The sequence below is a fragment of the Acinonyx jubatus genome, chromosome C1 (genome assembly GCF_027475565.1).
Source record: "Acinonyx jubatus isolate Ajub_Pintada_27869175 chromosome C1, VMU_Ajub_asm_v1.0, whole genome shotgun sequence".
Taxonomy (NCBI): Eukaryota; Metazoa; Chordata; class Mammalia; order Carnivora; family Felidae; genus Acinonyx; species Acinonyx jubatus.
Window position 1 is genome coordinate 64,449,625 of NC_069381.1, and position 20,376 is coordinate 64,470,000.

Consider the following 20,376-nt stretch of genomic DNA (forward strand, 5'->3'; position numbering starts at 1 on the left):
AAACACTGCCCCTTCCAATCAGTATTTTTGGATAAATACCTAGTAGTGCAATTGCTGGGTCATAGGGTAGTTCTATTTTTAACTTTTTGAGAAAACTCCATACTGTTTTCCAGAGTGGCTGCACCAGTTGGCATTCCCACCAACAGTGTAAGAGGGCTCCCCTTTGTCTCTTCCTACTTTAATCAAACTTTAGTGAGCTTTTTATTCACACAATATATTGTGAAGCTATCTGGCTTTCACTTGATGGGAATGCATCATTTACACATTAGGTTTTCTCTACTCTTTTCTCAGCACCATACAAAGTAACAGTATTTGGTGCAATAGCAATCATAAACACAAAGGCAAATTCAAGCCCTGGGATCCTGAACTAGTATTCCATTTTCGGAGAGTATGAACCGGAATATTTTTATATTAAGTTTTAAAGTCCACATGAACTGGAATATGTTTACACTAATTTTAAGTCATAGAACATGAAAACAAAAATATTAAAATTATCCTAAAGAATAGATCCTCTCCCTATTCTAGGACATCTGCTCTGCTAACCTTAATTTGGGAAACATGGATTTTTCAGGACTGAATTGATGTGAGGAGGGAGGGAACCAGAAAAAGTTTGGTGTAATGACTCAAAGATGTCTGGTTTGGGTTACTAAGTACATTATCCTATTTTCTGAAATCAAGAGTTTAAAAAAAAGATGCTTTGAGTGAAAAGGATTAGTTTGTACAATCTCACTTTGAGTTTTCTGCAGTACTCTCCCCTTGCGGTAGTATGAGCTGCAGATATAAATTTGGAGGTCAATAACATCTACTGAAACCAAGGGAATAGGTGTGGTCATTAGGGAGAGCATGCAGAGTAAGAGAAGATGGCTAAGGAAAAATAATAGCCTTTAAGAAAACAGTTCCTGGAAAGTAACAGAAAAAGGGATAGAGGTAAGTTAAAACAGAAGCATGTTTTAAGACTGGAATGGTTAGGCTGTCAGATGCTCTAAAAGGTCAAGTAAGATAAAGACTGAAAAGTGTTAATCATACCTGATGATTAAGAAGCTGATCATAGTACAAGCAATTTCAGTGGAGTGTGGGGCCAAAGTCTGATCACAGCACGTCTAAGAGCAAAGGGGGAAGTGAGGAAGAGCAGCCTAGAAGTCAAGATTGTTTTTGCTTTGTTGTGAAGATGTAGCTAGAGGCAAGTACAAAGGTGGGACTTGAAAACAGTGTAAAAGATTTGGGCTTCTGACCACCAGTGAGTGGCACCAGATGGGGAGGGAAAGGACAAGAGCCAACAGGTAGCTTAACAATAGAGATCTTAAGAATCCTTGAATCACTATATTGTACACCGGAAACTAACAACACTGAACCTTAATTATACTAGAGTTGAAAAAAAAATAGAGATGTTAGAAGAGAGAAGTGCAAGGGTCAAATAAAAAGAGATTTCTTCGGAGTTTGGAGACCAGAGGTGCGTGAAGTTACACAGAAGGGTGGGGAATTGAGGTGGCTCACACACTGCACAGAATAGCTCCAGTTTTTCTCTGCAGAGTAAGAGGCAGGGTGCTCTGCACAGACCCAGAAGCGGGAGTGGAGCACATGATTTGGGAAGAGCGCTGAACCTTTGGGAGAGAAAACTGCCGGAGGGGGTGGGGGTGGGGATGGGGGTGGGGGATAAAAAGGGTTACTGAGAGGCGCCGAGGCCCGGCTGAGAGAGTTTGACTATGAATTTAATGCGGCACCAGTCTCAAAACTTTCCTTTCCAACTCGGCCCCGCAGGGTGTGAGGCTCAGAGAAGGCCGATGAAAGCTGACTTCTACCTAATTCCTTATCCCCAATGGCCCAGTCCTGTGTGAGGTCCTACCAGAAAGGCCAGCGTGTTTGCATTCTAAGATGTGTTCTGTAGCTTCAGCATCCCAAGGCTTTTACGGAAATCTTGGCATTTTTTAAAAGGCGGGGAGAGAAGCCGGTAGATGAGAATCGGGAATGGGCCCAACTTTTCCTGTCTCCAGATCCCCGCGTTGGGAGGGCAGGTGGCCGCTGCGGCCCAGGTGCCTCTCCTCGCGAGGAAGGAGGGGGCTGCTGACCCGGCGCGGCCAGGCGGAAGCACCTCTGCCATTGGCCCAGCGGCGACTTTTACCTGCGCGGAGCCCCGTGGCCTGAGCTCAAAGTCCGCGGCGTCCAGCCGGGGAGGCGGCGGTTGGCAGTACAGGTGGGCTCCCGCCCTTGGCTAGGCAAGATGCCCCTGGGGCTGCGGAGAAAGATGAAAACCAAGTCCAAGGAGACCGCTCGGCTGGTGAAGGGCGAGCAGGCGGGCGCGAGCGGCGGCAGCCTCCCGGATCCCCCGGTTCCGACACACAAGCTGGTTTTCCACACGCAGCTGGCGCACGGCAGCGCCACGGGCCGAGTGGAGAATTTCTCCAGCATCCAGGAGCTCTACGCCAAGATTGCGGCAGTGTTCGAGATTTCGGCGTCGGAGGTAAGGACCAGGTGCTCCGGCTCAGCTTGGCGCGCGCGCTCCCGCGCGCCCCCCGCGTCTCCCACGTGCCGCACCGACTTAAATTGGCCCCGGCTGGCGGGGCGCCGGGGTGTTGAGCCCGGCATGGAGTCCACCTGCAGCGCTGGTGGGGCACTGAGAGGGCCTCGCGGGAGGGGAAAGGTAAGTCCCAGCCCCGAGAAGGTCACATTCCTCAGGCCCCTGGCTTTTGGGAAACCGGGGGCGACCTTTCTTCCTCATGTAAGTGAATATGCTTTACTTGTCCAAGAGTTAGCCGTTCGGGGCGTGAGCGCCTCCCCAGAGTGGAGTTCCGGCTGGGCAAGTTGACACCCTCGACTGCATCTGGACTTTACTCTCCTTCCTATGCAGTCGGGAGAGGGTCACGCTGAGGATCTCCCAGATTGAGGAGTGGAGAGATAAGTACCTTCCAGGTGATAGCGAACCGAGGTCCCCTTAGCCCCACAGGTGTCAGCACCAAACACCAGAATCCCTTTGGTGGCGTCCCCAAGGAATTTGTTGTACCAAGGGTGGATAACTAGAGAGTATTATAGCTAACTACTTGGGACTAATTAACACAACTTTCAGAGGGAAAATCAGCTCAAAATTTTGCACCATATTTTTGAAAAGGGGCTGCAACTTGCTTTAATTAGAATGGCTACCTGCGTGCCTGGAGCTGGAGTTGGCCGTGGGCGTGATTCAGAAAGCACTAGTTTATGTGGCTGTTTATGGGGCTACTTTATGCTTCCTCCCGCGAAGTGCAAATGTAAGCGCAAAAAAATATTTTGTCCGCATTTCCAGGAAGAGCACGAGATGTTTCCCTGGACTCCAGGGAGGATAGAGACCTGCCTTTGAATGGCACAGAGGTGCATTTGGATTTCTGTTGTTTAATGTTGGTTATCAGACCTGTTCAAGTAAAATTGAGGTCACGGCAAACTTCCAAGGGGAGATGAAAGAGCGCTTGAAGTGTAACCTTTTGTTCTTTCAGGTTTCCCAGGAGCCGAGGGGCAAATCACAAACCCATTTTGTGAATTATTTATATTGATTTAGAATAGTAACAATATTTTAAGGATATTTCAATTTCAAAAAGCTCTTTCACAAGAACAAAGTCCTTTAGGAGAGGCAGGTGGCACAGGTAGTTCATTGGGTAGCCAAGGACAGGATTTGGAGACCCATAAGCCTGGATGTTAGTCCAGGTTCTACTACTTACTGGCTGTGTGGCTTCGAACAAGTTTAATTTCCCTCCCTTTCAGCCATGTATAAAACAGATGAGAACAGGAATGTCTGGCTGGCTCAGTTGGTTGAGCAGGCGACTCTTGATCTCTGGATTAGGAGTTCAAATCCCACACTGGGTGTGGAGATAAAAGTAAAATCTTAAAAATCAGGTAACATCTACCTTGAAGCGTTGTAAAGACTGGGGTTTGGGGCCATCTGAGTGGCTCCACTGGTTAAGCGTTGGACTCTTGATTTTGGCTCAGGTAATGATCCTGGGGTCATGAGATCCAGTTCCGTGTTGGGCTCTGCACTGGCATCATGGAGCCTGCTTGGGATTCTCCGTCTCCTGTCTCCCTCTCTCTTTGCCTCTCCCTATTCATGCACACGTTCTCTCTCTCAAAAATAACCTTAAAAAGATGGAGTTCCTATATAATAAACTTACCAGACTGCATGGTACATGGTCTATGCTTAACAAATTGTAACTAATATTACTAATACCTAACAAGTGAGGAGCTAAGTACAAAGTGATTGGGTCTTTGCAAGGTCACATAACTAACAAGAAAAAAAACCTGGGATGTTACTTAAACTTGGATCTTCTGGTTTCTAAGCTAAGTAACCTTGTTAGCATATTTAACTGACAACTTTAAATGTCTCTCCTGTATCCAGGAACTCTAGATTTAGTTGCTTTGCATTAATAGTCTTCATTATCCATATTGAGAGCTCAAGATGCATGACTTTATTTAATCCACTTAATTCCTGAAAAATATTACTATCATCACTGCTTCAGAGAAGAAACAGGTGTTTAGGTTCTCAAACTTTTCAAAATTACACGAAGTAGTGGAGCCTGGGTTTACACCCAGGTGTATGTGTATGTCTCCTGACTCCAAATTCCACGAACCTCTATTGCTGTATTGCTTCCCAAGTTTTCCAGGGTGTCTGACAGCTTGGCAGTCATTTTCAGTGTTTTCAGTTTCAAATGCACTGAATTAGACAAAATTCCAAGATAATCTAAACCTGCTATATCAAAGTTGATTTATTTTTCTAATTCCAAATATGTTACTTTATGTATACAGCCAACATTAATGTGAGTTTTCCATTTGGATTAAGAATAGTTAAGTATATCCAGGATAAAATACTGGTCATCATAGTATAGTATATCCTAAATATCTCCATAGTTCATTTTGAAACAAGTAATTTATTAAAATGCACTATGGTGAGCTCCCATTTCTCATCTCCTTTCCCCCTGCCCTCAAGGGGGAAATCATAGTATAAACTTTCGAGTGGTCAGGGGGAACAAAACAAAAAATTACCCCCTTTTTTTCAACGATTGTTAACTCTGAAGTCCTGCCTTTTTCCTAGAGAGGTGGCTATAAGGTTATAAATAGCACTATATAAAAAGTTGAACCTTCTTTAAGGAGGGGGAAAAGGAAGGACTAGGCCTGACCTGATTTCAGGTGTGGCAGATTTACTGGGAGTTCATAACATGCCCATGGCTGTGCTAGGCATGCAAGTCTACAGTGTGGTCATTCCATGCTCACCATAGCAATGGCGTAAGGGTTCTTTTCATAGTTAAGTTAAATGAGGCTTTGAGAGGTTAAGTAGCTTGCCCAGAGTCACTGAGCTGGTATTGGGCAGAACCAGGATTTGAATGCAGGTTTCCTGGTTCCAAGTCCATTACATGGCAGCTATGAGGATCTTGGTAACTGCATTCAAATTCCAAATGCAAACCCAGAAGAACTTATTTTAAAGCCTCAGACTTACCCACAAAAATATTGTCTCAAAAAAAAATGCTGTTGTGAAACTAATTTGGATTTCACCTATTTCAAGGTCTCTGAAGGAGGAAGCTAAGGAAATTATGAATCTAAGCTATGAATCACTTGTAGGCTGCAGTCTGTGATCATTACCTTGAAACAGATGGCCAATTATGCAGAAATCCCTTTCAGTTGATATTTTTTTCTAAACAACTAAATGAGCAATTCAATAAAAAGAGCAAAGTAAATCTTGCCTAAAAGAGCAGTTCACTTCTGTAAATGCAGAGATACTTTTACAAAAGGTTTAATACCATCTTTTAAAATATTCAGGTTATATAAAGGAGTTGATCATTAAACTCCTGAGCTTTAGTCATAAAATTTGTTGAAGGGGCATTTTGAATATTTGACCACTGTGATTGTTTGACAATAGTTTATTCCATGACCTGTTTTCTTAATTCTCTATTATGTGGAAAGATTGGAGAAAGGTAATCTGAACAAGTATTTAGAGAAATCAGTTTTGTAGTTAGATACCTTACATTTCCAGAAACCGAAACCTTAGTTTCCTTACAAATCTCAGAAATAATTTCCTTTGATTTGGTTATATTTGTACATATATATGTTACTAAATCATTGAATGAATGGGTCAAGCAAATCTAACTTCTCAATTATGTAAAGCAAGCCAGTAAAGCAGTATTCTTGGGAAGATCAGATTTTAGTTTCAAGAATTGTGATTTTAATTTCAAGCTATTTTTTTATGCAACCTTCAATTCTGTTATTCCTCTCAACAAAGCAAACCTTACCTTTTCACCTGTCCCATCTCATCTGTTACCCCATTTCTATAGTAAATCTCAAAAGTTGCCTCCCGTGAGGCACATTCTGTATCACTTCTATCTGTTCAAAACTCTGATAGCTCCCCATCTCTCTCACAGCAAAAGCCGAAACCTTATGGGCTACGGGCCCTGATACCTCTCTAATATCATTGTTCCTTCTGCTGCAGCCAATCTGGCTTCCTAGCTGTTCCTTGAACTCTGGAGCCTTAGGGCTGTTGTCTTTACCAGAACCTCTTTTTGCAGAATGTTGTTCCTCTTAGTCTGCTCAAATGTCACCTTATCAGTGAGCCTGGTACTGATCATCCCATTTAAAATGACAGCATCCCTGTTCCTTTCCTTCCTTAATTTTCCCTGATACTAACATCCTATGTATATTGAACTTACTTGTCTTTTTCCTCTCCTATGTAGAATATAAGCTCCACAAAGGCAAGGATTTTGTCTATTTACAGACCTAGCCCCAAAGGGCCTATAGTTGTATCCAAAACAGAGCTCAAATATTCATTGAATAATGAATCCTCACCGTACTTAAAATCCTGTAGCTTTAGTATGAAGCTTTAGTACTAGTTATAATACTGCTATCTTCTATAGATGTTAATTTTTTCATATTGCAATGTGAAGAAAGACTAGTTTATTGATTTTGTGTGTGTGAGACAGAGAGAGAGAGAGAGAGAGAGAGAAAGAGAGAGAATGAATACAAGTGGAGGAGGGGCAGAGAGTGGGAGACTCAGAATCTGAAGCAGGCTCCAGGCTCTGAACTGTCAGCGGAGAGCCTGATAAGGGGCTCAAACCGACAAACCGTGAGATCCTGACCTGGGCCGAAGTTGGACACTTAACTGACTGAGCCACCCAACGCCCCAAGAAAGAATAGCTTTTGATGGAGGTAGGAGTGAGGAGCATCCCTCATATCTTGAAGGTGGAGGGGAGTAAGAGGGCAAAGTATGGAAACTGGGAAGCTAAGGTTTATTTTTATCTAATTCTTGCATCTCTAAAAATTCCAGAAATTATGAAGTTGAAGACTTTGTTTACAAGCAGAATTGCTTCCTAGCTGAGTTAGTGAAGCTGCCTTGTGAAGCTTCCCAGAAACTGCTTTTTTTCAACTTGCTGGCATCAGCACTGAGCTCTTGTGAAAGTCAATATTCTGTATTTATGTGGCACATCTGGAGAACATGAACTGCACTGCAGACTTTATAATTTCCCAGCAATGCAGATAACTGGCAAGTGGAACCATGTCTTTCTTTTTTATTTATTTTAATATGAAATTTATTGTCAAACTGGTTTCCATACAACACCCAGTGCTCATCCCAACATGGAACCATGTCTTTCTGTTTCATGAATGGGAAATCCAGGAAGACGAAAGCAAAATGGGGTTCACTGACTGACTTACAGTCCCTCCTAGGAACCACAACACAAAATGAAGGAACTAGGAATTCAGTGTGAATTTTACCATTGAGCTATGAGGACTCTGAAGCCAGTCCAACAGATCTAAATAGGAGTGTAAGAGTGAGAAAAGCAGTCCCTGCTGTCTGGGAGCTGGCCTGACTCTCACAGGTAGGCCTTGGTTTTCTCCTGTCGGGCATAGATGATTTCCTAGAACATCAAAATTGGATAAGACCATTCTGTGACTTATAGGTCAAGTAAAAAATAAGACCACTCTGGGGGCACCTGGCTGATTGGCTTAGTTGGTAGAGCATGTGACTTGATTTCGGGGGTTGTAAGTTCAAGCCCTACGTTGCATGTAGAGATTACTTAAAAAACAAAAACACTACTTAAAAGACTGCTCTCTAATCCTAAGACTACTCTGTCATCATACCTGGACAGAAAACAAAACATGAACATTATTCAAACCACAAAAATCACCAGGTATCCTACTGCCCCCCCAGACCAGGTGACTGATCTAAATGATTGCTGCTCCTTTAATAATCTTAGCTTTAGCTTTGATAACTTCTCCCACCTTAGTGATAGGTTTACTAAAATAGTCCTAGAATCGCCCTACTTCTTGATGGCACCCTATCTAGAGCAGACTCCTGTTTCCTTGGAGCTGCTCGCAAATCACCTCACAGGAGTCCAGATCCTTTCTAGCATCTTCTTACTCAGACTCCTCCATGGTGCCTCAAGGCATGCTGTGTCCCTTGATGCCAAGAACAATAAACTAGAGGTGAAAAATGCTGGTGGTCTTTGGTTGGGGGGTATTGACATTTGTTACTGCTAGATTATTACAATGCTGAGGCTAAAGAGGCACCCTGAAAATGATTTTCCTGATCCTGCCCATCTTCTATTTTAATATTTTGATGGTCTGATCATACCTATTAGAAACCTTCAGCGTTCCCAGTTACTTCCTGCCTTATTCCTTGCTGGCTGCTATAACCATATCACCGTGTAGCTTTTAAACAACGTAAATCTCTTGCTCACAGTTCTAAAAGCTGGTGCATGAGCACCTTATGGTGAGGGTCCCTTTTTTAGTTCATTGCTGGCACCTCCTTACTGTGCCCTCCCATGGTGGGAGGAGCTGGTAGTCTCTCTGGAACTTCGGATAAGGCACTAATCCTAATCATAAGGTCTACCCTCAAGGCTTAAGTAACTTCCAAAGGCCCTACTACTAATGCCATCCCCTTTGGGGAGTCACCATTTGAATTTTGGAGGGAGAACACAAATACCCCACCAGCTAAACAATGTCTCCATTCCGGCCTCTCTCTCAAGTCTTGTCCTGTGCTTACTGCTCCAATCTCTTCTAACCATCCCCTCTATATTCCAGAATACTTAACTGTTCATTTCTCTATGCTTTTTCTTGTGCTGTTCTCATTTCTGATCACTCCCATTCACCTCTCCGATCTCAACTGTGACCTCCTCCAAGAAGCCTTCCTTGTGAATTTGTCAGTCTAGATTAGGTATAATACCCACTATTGCATGATTTTAACATTACGTTGACACACTGAATTGAATTTAGTTACTCCTGTCTTCCAGGCAGCAGTGGTGGGGAGGTGGGAGGAGGGGCTGGGACTTGTTTTTTTTTTTTAAATATTGTCCCTAGGGTAGCTAGGTAGTTTAGCTGCTCCATGAAGGTCTGATAAGTAAATGGTAGATACAGTAGGAGCTGAAGATGTAGATGATGAGACTACAAACATCCTTGAAGCTGTATGGATTTTGTTATGTGAGCAGTGAAAAGAACTCAAATGTTTTTCAGCAGAGGAATGATCTTTGACTTGTGTTTTATAAAGTAGAAACCCAATTTACCATTCATTTGCTATGTTTTCCTTATACATATTTTGTAAGTTGAATATGATGGTATTTTCTGGAATTGCATAGTACCGTCTGATAAGTTCTAAATATATTACAATCAATATATATGCTTACTATCCCTCATGAACATCAGCTTCATTTATTTATTTTTACAAAAAACTCAAAAGACTTTGAGAAGTGGGAGAATCTAATCAGCTGCCTTAGAGACCTCATTGCTGTCAGGAGGGTTAGAAATGAATAAAACTGTTGATTTCTGTGCTGGAAATCCCCTGAGGTTGGCATGTGGCTAATCCTAAAGTCTGAATCCCTGGGCAGTGGCCAATCACACTGCTCCCCTGCCACTTCAGAGGCTAACGGCTGGTCCGTTTGCCTTCCCTCACTCCTTCCCACCACTCCAACCATCCTGAGTAGACATGAAAGGCTCTTGCAGATAGCAGGAGATGGAGACACTTGGATTATCTTAGGCAACTTGTATGTGTGGGTTTGTTTATATGAGGATGTATAGGGTGGTAAAGAAGCTCAGGATAGCCTCTGCAGCTGGACATTCAGGTTCCATGGACAACTAACTGTACAATCATTCATGCTGTCCAGGTGAAAGCAGTAGCTTTAGACTTGGAGAACCAAGAACAAGTCTGTCCTTGACCTTCCATTTCAATCAATCAATCTTTTCCTCCCTCCACCCCCACTTTCTTGTCTTGACTGGTTCATGCCTTTCAGCCTTTTGATTTCTGTGCCTTTAAGGTTCTTATTGCCTCATCTCTGTCTTGTTTTGTTACCTGTCTACTTTCTGTGTCCCATTCTGTCTCAAATTGACTTCCCTGAGAGTGAGTCTCTGTGTTGGCAAGTCTGGGTACAGAACAGGTGGGACAGGACCCATGAACCTGTGGATCAGGGGCTCTCTCTGGTCCAGCCTGTAGGGCATGTGTACAAAGGCAGGTGAACAGTGGTTAAGGAGTCCCAGTGGAGAGCATTGTGGGCATGATAGGTATTTTGAAGACTTCCTTAATTAAGGGAATGGTAGATCTCTTCCATGGCCTGTCCAAAATGTGAGAATATTTTCAGTTCCCTATGACTTTTATGCATTGTTCTTTCCCTGGGAATCTTTCCCCTTGTTTTTCTCTATTAACTGTGTTAATAGATGAATTGAAGCATATTAAAAATCCTAAGAGTTTACTTGAGCAAAATCGACTGGAATTGAGCAGTGCCAAAACAGAAGTGATTAGGAGTGTTCTACACTCCTAGGAGTGTAGGGAGTGAGGGGCAGGGTTTTTACAGAAGAGATGTGGAAGCAAAGCACAATTCTTTTGCATTGTTTAGGAAAGCCTGGTTGGTGGTTTGTGATTGGTTGTCTCTAGGTTTTGTATTCTTGAGGCATTTGCAGGTGTAGATTTTGGTTTGCTTACATAGGCTGCCGAGGTATTAGAACAACCTCAGTCTAAAAGCTTCCTTGTTTAATTAAAGCACTTTTACTTAGAAGTCCATACCCAGAGCTCCCCCTCCCCCCCCATCCCCATGCCCACCTCAAGGTTCCTTGCCTCTTTTCTTAGCTTCCATAAATCTTACAAACTGAATAACTGTTGATTTACTGCCTGTCTTTGCCATAAATTTGAGAACTGCTCTAGGCAGGGACTAGCAGTTGGTATGCAGTAATTTTTTTTCATTTTTAACTTTTTATTATGGAATATTTAAATACATGTGGAAGAAAATAGTATAATACCTCCCAGGTGTCCAGCTTCAACAATTATCAACACTTGCCAATATTTAAAAAAGCATTTTTTTAATGTTTATTTATTTTTGAGAGAGAGAATACGAGTGAGTTAGGGGCAGATAGAGAGGGAGACACAGAATCCGAAGCAGGCTCCAGGCTCTGAGCCGTCGGCACAGAGCGCGATGTGGTGCTCAAACTCACTGAGCCGTGAGGTCCTGACCCGAGCTGAAGCCGGACGCTCAACTGACTGAGCCACCTGGGTGCCAATATTTTTTAAATCCCATTTAAGAATTTTTAAATATAGAGGCTCCTGGGTGGCTCAGTGGGTTAAGAGTCTGACTTAAGCTCCCAAGCAAGCTTCATGCTGCCAGATGCAGAGCCCAACTTGGGGCTCGAACTCCTGAACAGTGAGATCATGACCTGAGCTGAAACCATGAGTTGGTCACTTAACCGACTGAGCCACTTGGGCACCCCTTAGGTGGATACTTCTTGAGTCAGTGACCAACACCAGCCAGACTGGGCATTTGTTGGCCTATTCTGAGCTTTTATAAAGTGTTGTTTTTTTTTTTTTTTAACCATTCATATTTCTTGCATTTTAAGAAAAAGGGACCTTTTTCTTAAGCTTTGCTAGTATAAGCATGTATGTACTTTTTTCTGGATAACCCTCTGTGAGGTTGTCATGCTTAACTCCTCTGTGCCTATCCTTAAACTCTGCCCCCGCCCCCTCCCTGCCCCTGTCTAGAAGCATTGAATGACAATATAGCTCAGTGTTTGGGAGTGCCACTTCTTTGAGACTTTAGGCAAGTTAGTGGCTGCTTGGTTTCTGTTCACCTGTAAAATAGTGTTGCTAGGAGCTACCATAAAAGACTTAAGTATAAATGAAATAATTTATGTAAACATCTAGGTCAGTGCCAGGTATTAAATGTTTTATAATTCTGGAGTTGGGTGAGACTTATTGTAATCCAACTTTTTAACTTATTTACCCACCAAATAAACCTGTGCCTGATTACTTTTAACCAATTTTTGCTGAAGGAGTCCATTTATCTGAGTGCTCACTATGAGTCCAGTATTGTATTTGATGTTGGGAACATAAAGGTGAAAAATATTTAGCCCCTTCCTCCAGTTCAATTCGAAGATTAGAAACTTAGTTTCTGGTTAAGCTAGAATTTCCTTAAAATGTGTTGCAAGGAATACTAATCTCTTGAAATACTATTATAGAAAGTGTCTTCAGTTGTCGGATAACTTTGGAGGAGATGTGTTTTGTATACTCATAATTACATATTAAAGGCTCTAAGAAGTCCACTAAACATTTAAAAAGCTTGGTGTTTCTCATTCCCTATGTTTACTTGACTGTGGAACTTACCCCCCCCCCCCGCCCCCCCCCCCCCTTTTTTTCCTGCCTAGTACTCCTTAGGCCAATATTCTGAGGTACATACTTAAAAAATTTAAAAAAAAAAAACCCATATTTTTAAAAAAGCTATTCAGCAGTTGCTACATTCAGTGATAGAAAGATGGTCTAGGATGATGATCTACTTAATGCTTATCTTTTATTTCATTCTGAACTCTGCCAGGTGGTTTCCATTTCATCATTGTCCTCTGCTGATGTTCATGCTCTTCTGTTTACTTTGCTATTCAACTTTGGGCAAGTCTTCGATCTCCTTGGGCTTCAGTTTCTCCATATGTAATATGTGTTTGGTAGACGAGACCAGTGATTCCCAAACCTGGTGCATCTCAGAATCACCTGGAGACCTTTAAAACAACCAGAGATTCTGGGCCCCACTTCTGTAGATTTGGGCTAGGGCCTGCATATTGTGAATTTTACCTTTCCCTTATATCCCTGGCCTGTCATCTATTATTGATAGATGTTTGGAAACCACTGGGTTAAATGAGATCCAAAGTATTTTTCAGCCTGAATGTTTCTCCAGAGTTTGTACATAAAGGTAACATTTATTTTTAATTGAATCCACAAAGCATTAAAATACAGAAGTTACTAAGTGCCTGTCTCCTGGAGCTTACAATATATAGGTGTGGTGGTAACAAGGCAAACGAAGATAAGTATCATATGTTGATAATACAAGGTGGAAAATGAAGAATGTTACCAGTAGTACGAGATATGCTGATGGGGATATGGTAGGCAGAGATCAAAGAGAGGTGAGTTGGGATATGGCTGGGAAAGTTATGGCAGAGCCCTGAAGTATTGACCATGTGTACGTTTACTGCTCAGCGTATATACCTAGCATGTAATTTTGATTCCACAAATGCAAAGCTATAGCTACAGAGGAAAGTTGTAGTAATGAAACTGAATAAGACTTCAAACCAGAGTTGTTGTTGTTGTTGTTGTTGTTGTTTTTATTTCTAAAATGCTAAACAAAACAGCGAAAGTTCTCTCTGCTTTGCAAGTGGATGGACTAAAGAAATCCTTGAAATTGTAGAGACCCTAGTGTATTTAAATGATCACTCAGAGGGGTGCCTGGGTGACTCAGCCAGTTAAGCATCTGACTTTGGCTCAGGTCAAGACCTCATGGGGGTGGGGTTTGAGCCCCGTCTTGGGCTCTGTGCTGACAGCTCAGAGCCTGGAGCCTGCTTCATTCAGATTCTGTGTGTCCCTCTCTCTCTGCCCCTCCCCTGCTTGCACTCTGTGTCTCTCTCAAAAATAAACATTAAAAAAATAACTTCTCACAATTTTTTTGGTTTACTGGTAGTTCTTATAAAAATCATTTAGAGATCATTTCCTTCTTATTAAGTTCTGGATAGAAAGTATAAGGCCGAAATGCTGACAGTGCTCTCTGTCAATCGGATAAATTAAAAATGAAGTGTTTTGAACTGTTTTGGAAAACAATTCCATGTATGATTCAGTAAGGTGCAGTAATATAAACTTGAAATAAAATTTTAAAAGTTAGGGTATGTTTTTCTGCTTTTCTGACATCAAATATATTGCTTGGACATCGGGGATGGTTATACCATACAAGGTCTTTTGTTGCCTCAAAACTGGATTATAAGCAGGATAGTTATAACTAATTCATGCAATCGATTCTTAATCCAATGTGTCTAGTTTCTTCCTCCTGGTGTTAGTAGTTCCATCCTACCTCTCAGGTCCTCCTCTTCTCATCCACTTGTTGGCTCTCAGTTAAGGGTATCCATAAGTTAAGGAAAGTGGTGTCTCTTAATTTTGTTTCATTCATTTACTGAATCTACTAGCAGAAATTATTCTCTGTGTAGCAGAAGTCCATAGTGGAGCTATAGAGTAAATGATGTTCTATGAAACCAGGTTTTAATTGAAAAATAATAATATATCACAAAATAAAAACTAGAAGAAAAAAGTGGGTCACCCAGAACCACAGTTCCCTAGTCTTCACCAGAAGCCTCTGTTGTGGCCACTTTCTTGGCCATCCTTCTAGAAAAATACTCTCTGAATTTACAAGTCTGTATGTGTGAAAATACGTGCATATCTGTGACTATAAACCTCTCCTCCTTTCACTTTTCTTTTAAACACTATATATCTGTTCTGTACAGCTGGTAGTAGCAGAAGCAAGGGCGTAGACCTCAGGAGATTCTGAGGCCTGTGAATGACAGTCACTGGGGATTTTGCAGTGTCCCAGAGGGTGTCCTTCATGCTGGGAGAGCTGATACTGTGTCTTTAATGGTGATAAGCCAATTTAAAATAACTTCTAAGAAGTCTGTGCCTTCTGAAAAGGTTTCCTGTGCTTTCTTTGCTTCCCTGTGTCTCCTTAGAAATGCCCATCACCTGAGGTGACAAAAGATGTTCCTTGAAACTACTTAAGATTCAAGTGACTAACAGATACCTTTGGGCTAAATACTTGCTGAAATAGACAACAGAGGTTGGCTGACTGAGGGTGGATGACTGTCACTGCTTTTCTGGATTGGGATCTAAAAGTTGGCTTTCCTTACTCATTTTAGAAACCCCAGCCCTGCTGTTATAGGTATGCTGAGTATTCTGAGGTTTGGTGCTTAAAATGCAGACTAGGAAGTTGAAGCTTGGGCATGAGTAACAGCAGGGAGGTTTTGTGGCTACTATAGATAAGTGAAAAGCAAGAAGGGACCTTTGACCTTGTCTGTGATAGAATATTTGTTTTTAGAAATCTATGACCATCAGGGCGCCTGGGTGGCTCAGTCGGTTAAGCATCTGACTCTTGATCTCTGCTCAAGTCTGTAAGCCCTTGTTGGGCTCCATGCTGGGTGTGGAGCCTACTTAAAAGTAGAAACGTATGACCAATCTGTAAGTACTGGTTAAGAGGCTCAAGAACTCAAGCATTTAGAAAGTGTTATTTTCTATTCTTTAAAAACAAAACAAAACCAAAGAAAAAACTCCCTGGAGATAAAGCCTATGTAGGAGAATAGTTTTAACTTTTGTTTCTTTTGTTTTTTTTTACTATTAAGTAAACTCTACCCCCAACATGGGGTTTGAACTGCTGACCCCTGAGATCAAGAGTTGCATGCTCTGACTGAGCCAGCCAGTCACCCCTCAACTTTTTTTTTTGTTTTAATGGCTAAAATCCAGGATGATCCTGTAGATCCTCTCCATCTGTAAAAGTCATAGGTTCTTAAATTGCAGTGTTAATTTTACGTGGCCTTAACAGGATAGAACAGTAACAAATTTGAGGAAATGATAATTCTATGTCCGTTCTTAAAACCATTCACATATCTACATAGTGCATTAATATAATAGTGGTTTCTGTGCTTGGCATTAACACTAGGTCCTTCATGTTCCAGGGCCAGAATCTTAATTTAACCTCTTGAAGCTTTTCACATTTGATACTAGCAGCATGTACTGGGTGTGATTAGGTATTAGGTGATGGTCATGATCCCCTTTACTCCCTTTCTTCTATATTCTTTATACTTTCTCTTTCCTATCTTAATCTTCCTGCCTTTATGTAAAGGTGAGTGGGGAAAGGGAAACCTATCTTAAGAACTAAGAAGAAAGGAATTCTTTAAAAAGGTGATTTTTTTGAGGCAGGGGTGTGGAGACAAGGAGAGAGCAAAAATTCAAAGCAGGCTCTGCACTATCTGCAAGTGCAGGGCTTGGCCTCCCGATCTGTGAGATCATAACCTGAGCTGAGACCAAGAGCTGGGTGCTCCATGAACTGAGGCACCCAGGCCCCCCAAGAAGGGAATTGTTGAATACCTATCCTTACCACTTAACCCATGCTATCCTATCTGAAATGGTGGGTTTCTACCCAAAGCCCTAGAAAGGACTACCAACTGTAGATGAAGCAACTGGAGCTCAGAGCGAAAGTAAATTATTCAAGTCATTCAGTCTAAAGCGATGTCTTTGGGCCCAGATAAATTTGAGTCAAAGTCCAGGCCTCTTCCTTTACGCAAGTGGTTCCTAGCCTTATCAGGCCCCAAATAACACCATGTTGACTATCCTGAAATAAAAATTCAATATTATCTACCTATACACACTTTAAAAATATATATTTCTTAAGGAATAGAGTAGGTGCACATTAAATCCCATTAAGTCTCCTAGGATCTTTTGCTTAAATTTTTTTTTTTATTTTTCTTAATGTTTATTTGTTTCTGAGACCGCATGAGTGGGGGAGGGGCAGAGAGAGAGGGAGATGCAGAATCCGAAGCAGGCTTCAGGCTCTGAGCTGTCAGCACAGAGCTCGACCTGGGACTTGAACTCATGGACTTTGAGATCATGACCTGAGCCGAAGCTGGACGCTCAACTGACTGAGCCACCCAGGTGCCTCATCTTTTGTTTAAATTTAAAAATTAAAAAAATTTAGAGGAGGGAGGGAGAGAATCTTAAGCAGGCTCAACGGGTGCACCTGGGTGGCTCAGTCGATTAAGCATCTGACTTTTTTTTTTTAATTGTCAAGTTAGCTAACATACAGTGTATACAGTGTGCTCTTGGTTTCAGGGGGTAGATTCCTGTGATCCATCGTTTACATACAACACCCAGTGCTCATCTCAAAAAAGGTCATGATCTTTTCATTGTGGAATTGAGACCAGTGTCAGTCTCCACATTCAGCCTGAAGATTAAGATTATCCTTCTACCCCTCTCCTGTGTGCTCTCTCCCAAGTCTCCTATGGTTTTAATTGTGCTCAAGTTCTACACACTGATGTTTCCTTCCAAGAATCTTCTGGGGAAGATTACTTAGATGCTAAAGGATAGAGGAAGAACTCTACCACTGTTTTTCAACATCCCAATCTATGTGTTTCCTTTTATCCCATGCTGTCTTTAGTCCTACCGTTCTGAAATGGCAATATGCTTATTTGATCAGCTTAATAGATGTATTATAACTAGATGGCCATACAATTTGTATTTCAAACCCAGACACTTCAGAGAGTGACAGATGGTATTAAGAATTATTCTGGGAGGGGGCTGGATAGGGAGGGGTGTCTGGGTGGCTCAGTTGGTAGAGCATGAGACTCTTGATCACAGGGTCTTGAATTCAAGCCCCATATTGGGTGTGGAACCTAGTTAAAAACAAAAACAAACTCTGGGACCTGGAATCCACCTAATTATAACCAAAATGCTTACTAGAAAAGGAGAAAGAAGAAAAATATGAGAAAGTTTCCTATGTTTGGTAATGAAACACCATATATAAACCAGTTTCCTGGGCATTAAGGAAGTCTGTGAAATTATAAGCACTAGGGAAGGGGGTGGGAAGAGCATAGTGTGGTTGTAAAAATAGAAGCAGATAGTGAGGGTGCAGCGTCAGCACCAGACCTGGAGCCAGGAGACACTGGTACTGCTCGTCCTGGCTCCTGCTTGGTGACACATTTCTGGGAGTTGAAGGTGGAACCCTGTGGTAGCCTGCCAACTTCTTCAGGAAGCCTTCTGACATTGCTGGGTTCTTCTCCCTTTAAGTCTTCTGCCTGCTCCAGTCCCAGGAGTTTTATAGTCAGGAATGTCAGGAATGTTGGCAAGCTGAGGGTGGGAAGAAGCTGCTTAGAGCAGGGAGCAGGAGCTAGTAATAAACGGCTCTGAGCAAAGGGGAGGGCTCTGAGCAAAGGGGAGAGTCTTGCAGCCAGGGCTGTGCCTAAGTGTCTGAGCCTGTGACATAATTCTATTCTGGGCAGCTCCTTTCTACCTCATCCCAGTCTTTGTTCTTGGGGTTCTCTATCCCTGGGGTGGGAGATGGTTCAGAATTGAGCAACCTGAGTTTAGAAGAATCTTCACACACATACTCCAGATTGAGGGCTCCCCTTACTTGTGTCACACTGACTCTATCTATAGGTGTGGTTTTATTTTGTTTTTCCCCCAGTGCTTCTCAAACTTGCTAGTGAACAATTATCTAAGGTGGTCAGTGGTTTGTCTTCCCCCAATCCTTCCATCTAGGGAACACTCTAGTGCATTTTCCTCTGTCACCTCTCTCCCCCTGTTGCCTTGTACTTTTCCTAATGTCTTTTCAGGTGTCTTAGTCTAAATTAAAAATCCTTTTCAATCTTTTTCTCTGAAGATGTTTATAGTGCTTCAGATGGCCCACTTTTTCCATAAAGTGCTCATCTCTTTCAGAAATTCTGTCCTAGGAAATAGTAGTAAGGAAGAGACCCCTGTCATTTTCACCTGATCCCTCAGTGGCTCACCATGCTTGCTTTCCAATTCTCCATGATTGACTTGGGTGTTTAGTTTAAAAAAAAAATTTTTTTTTTAAAGTAATCTCTACACCCAACAGGGGCCTCAAAGTGACAACCCTGAGACCAAGAGTCACGTGCTGTACCAACTGAGCAAGCCACGCCACTCCCCCTCCCCCCCCCCCACCCCCCACCGCAAACACCTTTGGGTGATTTTTAAATACCATATGCTTACAGACCTTTCATTATAAGGGTTGTAAGTCTGCTACCTGGGCTAATACGAACACAGTGCTCCATGAGCATTTTGCCAAACGTGTTTTAAGATTTTGATTAGGGACCTTTTGGGGATATAATGGCCATATTTTATAAATTTGTATTTGGTAAACTGGAAAGTTTAATCATGAATCTTTTTCTTAGAATTTATAATACTTCACAAACCCACCCTACTACACTGTTCTTAGATACAAAATGTCTCCTTATTATAGTCTCTTTGCCCTTTTATATTTTCCACTTTAAGTGTCAAGAGGAGTCTTTTAAGGAGATAAGTAGGTTTAGAAAGCTGGAAAATTTGAGACAGCACCTGACCAGGGGAACAGCAGTGATTTATGATGTCTTTAAATTTGGCACATGACCTTGCAGCATTATTAGACCAGGATAAAGTTCTGACTGGAAGAATATTGTGGAAGAGGATGATATATATAGCCATACACATTTGATTTATCTTACTTGGTTTAGTGTTTCTGTAATGTTCACAAAGGCAAGACTAAAATCTATCCCTATCTTTTTAACCTTATCTTTCGAGAATTGCTTTGGATACATAGGTGGATATGGATACACAGTTTCTTGGATACATAGTTGCTTTGGTTAGCTTTCATTAGCAAAAGAATGTTCTTTTGGTCACTGTGGGAAGTCATTTGGTAGATTAACAAGTATAAGTCTGCTTTTCTTTTTTTGGATAAAATTATTTTTGTCCTATTATTTTGATCACTGAAAAAGTGGTTGTACTGAAGAAGGAAGAGTACAAAGGATGATTCACCTTTTATTTAAGACTTGCCACTGCTGACCCAGGGCAGCTAATTTAGAAGTGAATCATTTATAGAAAGTTCTACACAGTTCGAGGCAGGGCTTTGTACAATATCCTCATGAAGGTCTAAATAGAGCATACAGTATCAGGTTTCTAAATATCTGTCTTGTTGCCAATTTTATCTTTTGCAAACTGAAACTTGTTTCTAGATGACTGTAGCCATTGACAAGGTAAAGAGGCGCTATATATAATACGTATATTTTAGAAACACTTCTTAGAAGTTTAGGACACGTATTATACTGGGAAAATAACAGACTTGAGATTTTAAATGACTGTTTATAATATGAAGACAGAAATGCAACTAGTTTTAAAATTACTTAACTGGAAGAAATCATTTTAAAACTACAGTACATCGGGGCACTTGGATGGCTCAGTTAAGGGTCTGACTCTTGATTTTTGGCTCAGGTCGTGATCTCGTGGGAGGTGGGTTGGAGCCCTGCGTTTGGCTCTGTGGTGGAGCCTGCTTGGGATTCTCTCTCTCTGCCTCTCTCTCTCTCTCTCTGCCTCTCTCTCTCTCTCTCTGCCTCTCTCTC

General features: G+C 41.9%; 1 protein-coding gene across 5 annotated transcripts in view; it reads left to right on the forward strand.

Annotated features, from left to right (window-relative positions):
• The first annotated feature begins 1,699 nt into the window (after positions 1 to 1,699).
• GIPC2 (GIPC PDZ domain containing family member 2) overlaps positions 1,700 to 20,376 on the forward strand; it is a 171,545-nt gene continuing 152,868 nt past the window's right edge. The window contains exon 1 of one of the 5 annotated variants that reach the window (XM_053214293.1): positions 1,700 to 2,458. In XM_053214293.1, coding sequence (XP_053070268.1) covers positions 2,219 to 2,458 — 240 coding nt within the window. In that variant the 5' untranslated portion in view covers positions 1,700 to 2,218. The other 4 variants (XM_053214292.1, XM_053214295.1, XM_015066251.3 and 1 more) reach the window with 4 other exon arrangements.